The sequence below is a fragment of the Patagioenas fasciata genome, chromosome 1 (assembly GCF_037038585.1).
Source record: "Patagioenas fasciata isolate bPatFas1 chromosome 1, bPatFas1.hap1, whole genome shotgun sequence".
In the NCBI taxonomy this organism is placed as follows: Eukaryota; Metazoa; Chordata; class Aves; order Columbiformes; family Columbidae; genus Patagioenas; species Patagioenas fasciata.
In genome coordinates this window covers 210,839,003-210,845,002 of record NC_092520.1, presented here as the reverse complement: position 1 = coordinate 210,845,002, position 6,000 = coordinate 210,839,003, and the positions used below count along the sequence as shown (strand labels likewise).

At 47.1% G+C, this 6,000-nt stretch overlaps 1 protein-coding gene across 3 annotated transcripts in view; it reads left to right on the top strand.

Annotated features, from left to right (window-relative positions):
- Window positions 1-322: 322 nt before the first annotated feature.
- Window positions 323-6,000, top strand: part of LOC136109094 (store-operated calcium entry regulator STIMATE-like) — a 39,808-nt gene continuing 34,130 nt past the window's right edge. The window contains exon 1 of one of the 3 annotated variants that reach the window (XM_071803534.1): window positions 323-518. In XM_071803534.1, the coding sequence (XP_071659635.1) occupies window positions 410-518 (109 nt within the window). In that variant the 5' untranslated portion in view covers window positions 323-409. The remainder of the gene's footprint in view (window positions 519-6,000) is intronic. The other 2 variants (XM_065851495.2, XM_065851502.2) reach the window with 2 other exon arrangements.

Below are 6,000 nucleotides of genomic sequence, written 5' to 3'. Positions count from 1 at the left end.
TCAACCCCCATTCCCCTCTACATCCCCATCTTTGTGTCCATCCCCATCCCTCCTCCATCCCCATCCTCAGTCCCCATTCCCAGTCTCCATCCCAATCTCAATCCCTATCCCCATCCCCATCTCTGTGTACATGCACATCGCCATCCCCATCCTCAATCCCCATTCCCATCTCCATCCCCATCTCCATCCCTGTGCACATGCACATCTCCAACCCCACCTCCATCCCCATCCCCATCCCCATCCCGGCCAGTCACACCCCCGCCCCGCCCGCCCCCGGGTGTGGCCGCCGCCGGCGGGGGCCGGGCGGGGGGCGGTGGCTGCTCGGGGCCGCCTTTGTGCGCGGCGGGGCCGCTCCACACCGCTGCCCGTCGCTCCGCACCGCACCTCTCCGCTTCGCTCCGTACCCACCATGGCCGCCCCCCACCCGGCGCACGGCTGCGGCAGCGGCGCGTTGCTGGGCCGCTTCGGCGTGTTGCTGCAGGCGCTGCTGGCTCTCTGCGCCTTCAGCACCCTCATGCGTGAGTACCGGGGGGTGTCGGGGGGCTGGCACACCCCTGACCTACGGGGGTGGACGGCAGGGACCGCCTTTACCATCACCGGGCTCTGGCCAGCGCTGCTCGGGGGGTTGAATACCTCTTTATTTATGAGCACCGAGTTTTGTGTTGTCTACCTGTAGGATTTAAAGCGGAGGGAAGTGCGGTGTTTTTGTGGCTAAAACCGTACAGAGCCGACAGTTAAGGTGGCAGACGCTTGTTCTTAAAAACTCTTGTTTCAAACCTTAATCTGCTGATAATGAAGCACCACAAACTTGCAGCTGTAATCTGTAAGGATTGGCTCCGCTTGCGTGAGCGATTGCTCAGTCACTTAGAAAATTTTAATGAAGAGTGAAAACTAATGGTGTAACTCGACGATTTACAAGGAAGAAGCCGCTAACAAAAATAGGGCGGGTGTCAAATACGGTGCTGCTTGATTAGAGTAATAGTGCCCTTAATTGCATTGTGAGGTTGTTTTGTTTAACTTTGCTTAAACTGTAAAGTTTTAAGGCTGAAGGGGCTGGGGAAGGAGGTTACTGTGAAAATGTGTTTCGCTGATGACTCTGGTAGTGAGAAAAAGCAACTGAGTAGTGAGAAAAAGGGGGGAACACCAGTATTGAAAGACCCGAGAAAATTTACTGTTGCTTTGTGCTGCAGCTGCGTTTTACTCTGAGCAACGTGTGCATTGCTCCTCTTGGGTTAAGTGGTTTAACACAAGTCGAATAACATGCCAGAACTCGATTCGTTTTCCTTGTTTAAAAGCCTGCGGTGATGGTGAACTAAAACTTCAAGTTTTCTGGCTAAGTAGCTGCAGATTTTTGAGGCTCGCTTGCCCCTCTCTGCCTTCGGGAAACCACTTTGAAAGGCTCCAGGGCTATGGTTAACACTGAGCTGCCAGGGAAAACTGAAACAAGTTCTTCCAATGATAACTGATATATAGTTTGAGGCTTTTTTGTTGTTTTTGTTTTGTTTGTTTGTTTGTTTCCAGCTGGGATAGCCCAGTTGCAAACCTTCACTGCTTGTGTTTTCACCAAAAGTTGACAGTAATAGGTTAAATTAGTGCTTCTGTTTCCCTTAGTGATGTGTGCGTATGGGTTAATTGTCCTGTGAACTCTATGGAGTGTCCCACAAAACCAGGGATGTCAGTTTATCATACTCCTGTGGATGAAGGCCTCATAACCCCTGCTACAAAATCATCAACCCTGGGATAACTATTGTTCTCTAATATTTTGTTGAACATTAACAATCTCTTAGTTAATGCGGTGAAACTGAAAGCTGATCTTAACGTGGTTTCACTCTGAATCTGCTCAATGACCAAAGCTGCGGGGGGAAAACTGCTGGCTGGGACACCAAAAGCAGATGTGTTTACAGCCCTGGGATCCCAACCATGACACCTCTGTCTGCAGCTGGGCTGGTGGTCCCTAATTCACCCCAGCTGTTTCTTATCTGTGCCCCATTCACACCCTCCCAGCTGGAGGCTTTCAGAGATCTGCTGTTGGGGCTGTTTGGATGCAGACTTCTAACCCACAGTTGTCAACGACTTCATGTTAGGTAATAACTTGCTCTGAGGCTGCTTTGGGGTTACTCCTGTGGCCAGTTCAGTTGGCAGCTTCCTGGGGAGGACAAGATGACAGCAGCTGGCTGGTATGGGAACCACTTGAGCCAGTGGTGTTGTGTGTGTGTAGAGTCAAAAAGGTTCCTGGGGACCTTGATCTGCATCTTCATCCAGCCTGGCATCAAGCTGGGCAGTCCCAGCTGGGTGACTCCTCTGCATCTTGGGACACTGCTGTCACCAGAGTCAGCATCAGCCCTTCATTTCTGTTGTTTGTATGTCTGTGATTTCTGCTCTAATGGGATGCTGCAAGCCAGCTTGCTTGGTCTTACAGGTCAGCGAGTGGAAATTCAATTCCCAAGCCAATGCTTTTTGCATTCGTTCTGCTTTAAAGTACCAGTTTGTCTTAGCTATAGTAGAACCTGAATTTGAATAGCTAAGACTTCCAAATTTTGCAGAGGCTGTGCAGAGCGCTTAAAAACATCAAGAGGAACTTGGACAAACAATAACATGGTGTTCTACAGAGTTTTGCGGGTGCTTGTCCATGGGATGTGCTCACAGAGCGTTCATCTAGAATGTGGGTCCCAAGAGTGGCCCATTCCAGGAAGGATAAGTTTATATGTTATCAGCACAGCTTGTGGTTTTGAATGTCTTTCTCTTGGGGCTGTGGAAAGATTGTATCCTACCAACCTGGTAGGAGAACCCAACGGAGCAGGAATTCCGCCTTCCATGATTGTCTGAATTGATTCTCTGTGTCCAGTGTATGTCCAGGTTTCAGGAAGCACAACTTGTATGCAATACTAGAAGTGGTGAAATGGAGCTGTCACCTGTGCCTTCAAATTTTACTGCAGCAACTCACAAGCTTTCTTGAAGCCAGTTTAGGCTGTTTGTAAAGACTTCAAAAAAAGGCCAATTTAGAGCAAAAATTCTCGTGTAGCAGAGGGAATACTTGTTTCCCTGTAATGGGGTGAGTGGGATGGTTGCTCCCCATTGCTGTGGGGTGCATGAAAAGGGTCCTTCATGAGATGAAAACAGGACCCAGAGGTCAATGATGCCCAGTGTTGGCAGGGAATTGGGAAAGCTGTTTAGTGAGGTGTCGAGGGTTTTGATTGCAAGGTGACCATAAAACCCTGGCAGATGTATTGTTAACCTCCTCTCCCCCCACTTTGGCCCCCCCTCATCCCCCCTTCCCACTCAGGACAGGTGGTTGGGAGGGAAAGAAGGACCGAGAGAAGAGAGTTGGAAAAATTAAAGATATTTTACTAATGCTACTAATAAGAGTAGAGAAAATAATACAAAATATACAAAACCAATCTTGAAAGTCTCAGCAACTGCAGAGCCAGCACCTGAAGTCCTGGACTGGACTCTGCAGCCAACCGGAGCTGGGTTCAGTCTCTCACTGACCTCAGTTCGCAGGGACGACCAGCAAGGTCCTCTCCTAATGTCGACCATAAGGAAAAGGACGAGATCCTTGTGATCTCCCACTTTTATATGAAGTATTCATGTGAATGGAATGTTATACTCCGTTGGTCATTTTCTTGGTCACCTGTTTCTCATCGCCCCTCTTGCGAGAGCTGCATCCATGCTTCTCAGTAACTTCACATTCCATTACTGTTTTTACCAAACTATGTATCTGGTTTTTCAGGAAAACACAGCTAATATGAAACTTTAGCTGACAGGCAAATTAACTAAAAGAGAAACTTGTTTTTTAACAAAACCAAGACATGAGGTTATGCTGGTCTGGGTAACTACTGTGAGCAATGGTGATGACAGAGTTCCTTTGAGCCCCCAAACTCTCTCTTGCTTTTCCATCAATAAGATCTTCAAGGTTGTATTCAAGCCTAATTCCAATATGGTCCAGGGCTTGCTCTGGCTACAGCTCTACCCCATTGGGTAACCAAATGAGTGAAAATGTTTTATTATCCTTCCCACCTGTTTACAGCGGCTTTGGAGACACTTTGGCTGTATGGACACTTGCTACAAGAACTAAGATACACTTGAAAGTACGAGGCAGAAAAGTCTTACAGCTGCATGTGTGTGGCAATCCACTTTCCTGTGCAAGAACTTGCCCTTAGGGAGGTCATGACATGGAGGAGCGTGGATAATTGTGCAATTTCATCTGAAGTTGTTGTTGCTGCTCTGCCTTGATCATCACTCAGAGAGAAGAAAGTGTGTTGCAGTTACCTCAGCTGCAGATGCTGGGCGTGATATGGGGCTTGAATCCCTGTAGTTGCTACTTATTGAAGTTTAAAAGCAGTTGGTTTTGTTTGTGTGTAGGGTTTTGTTTGTTTGTCTTTTAGGAAGGGGTTGTAGAGTATCAAAAGTTGTCCAGATTTGCACCCTGGACAGCAAAACCCATTGAAGTGTAGAGAGATCTTGTAGAAATTTTAGCTATAGCTCCCTTTGTGGTGTAACTGGAGTGCAAGAGAAACAGATTTTCTGAGTTAAAGGATCTTTCTCTATTGTGAATGGAAAAAGTTTTTCCTTGGAGCTGGTATATATTTTTCTACCCTATCACAAACAGCTTGAAGGACATCTAAGAGCATTTACTTCTCTTCCATCTTCCTTTATTTCTTCCTTTATTTCAGCAGTTTTCTGAGCTCCTGAATAAGGTTTAGTAGCACCTGTGCTGCAGGTGTCAAAAAACAGACTTAGCTCTTGCAGAGGGTTCATGCTGCCAGGCAAGGAGAGTTGGACTGGACTGAGCTCTGTAGCTCACTTCACACAGTGAAACCTGGTTTTCAGCTTGATTTTTGAAAACACCTTGATCCTGCCTGTTGTGACAGCAGTGTCCCTTTATCTCTTCTTGCACATCACTGCTGGACGCATTCTCCCAACACATCTTGCCTTGAGCTTAGCCTAAGAAGGCAGAGCTGCTTGTGGTAGGGACCCTGGTGCTGATGCCCCAGCAGAGCTTGGTGATGGAGATGTGCTGTTAACAAGTAGAATGATGTTTTATACTCTGGTGCAAGTAGCTTGTCCCGAGGCAGGACCACAGACTGGCTGTAAAAGAAGCAGTGGCTCTTGACTGCGGTAGAAAACTGCTGGTAAAGAACATAAAAAGTGCTCCCTTGCTTTATGGTCTGTGTTAACCTGGTTTCTGTGGACTTACCAGCTGACCTGCCAGTGCACTTTTCTCCAGGATGGTGGGCAATTGGCTAGTGAAAATTGGAAACAGTCTCAGAGTATATGGATATGGCTGAACTTTAAAGGGGTTGGTGAAACCCAGGGTACTCATCTCCATCAGATAAATCAAACTTAAGCAAACTTTTCTGAATTTTTAGTAGGCCCTGTAGCAATAGGGCGAGGGGTAATGGTTTTAAACTAAAGGTAGGGAGATTCAGATATAAGGAGGAATTATTTTTACAATGAGGGTGGTGAGAGCCTGACCCAGGTTGGCCAGAGAGGTGGTGGATGCCCCATCCCTGGAGACATCCCAGGCCAGGCTGGACGGGGCTCTGAGCAACCTGATCTGGTGAAGATGTCCCTGCTCATGGCAGGGGTGGCACTGGATGAGCTTTGAAGGTCCCTTCCAACCCAAACTATTCTATAGAGTGTATGATCCTGTCTTATGTTAAGTTCAGTCTTGTTGCTGTACATACTTTGAATTGCAGCACTGTTTCTGTGCTTTAGGATTATCCTGAGTATTGTTTTGGCTTTTACCCTGAAAATCCCTTATAAGGGTGGGTAAAAGTGAGTCCATGCCCGGAAAGAGAAGTAATAGATGATTTGATCTGTCCAGACATCTGTTTAGAAACAAACTTGCCCAGGACACAAGAGCACTACAGGCCTAATGTGCCCAAGACAGGCTCTGCTGACTTTTCTTCCTCTACTACAAATGCATTAGCTGTTTGATTTTGATTATTCACACACATCTATTTTTAAATGGGAAATTCACCACTGCAGGTGCTTTTC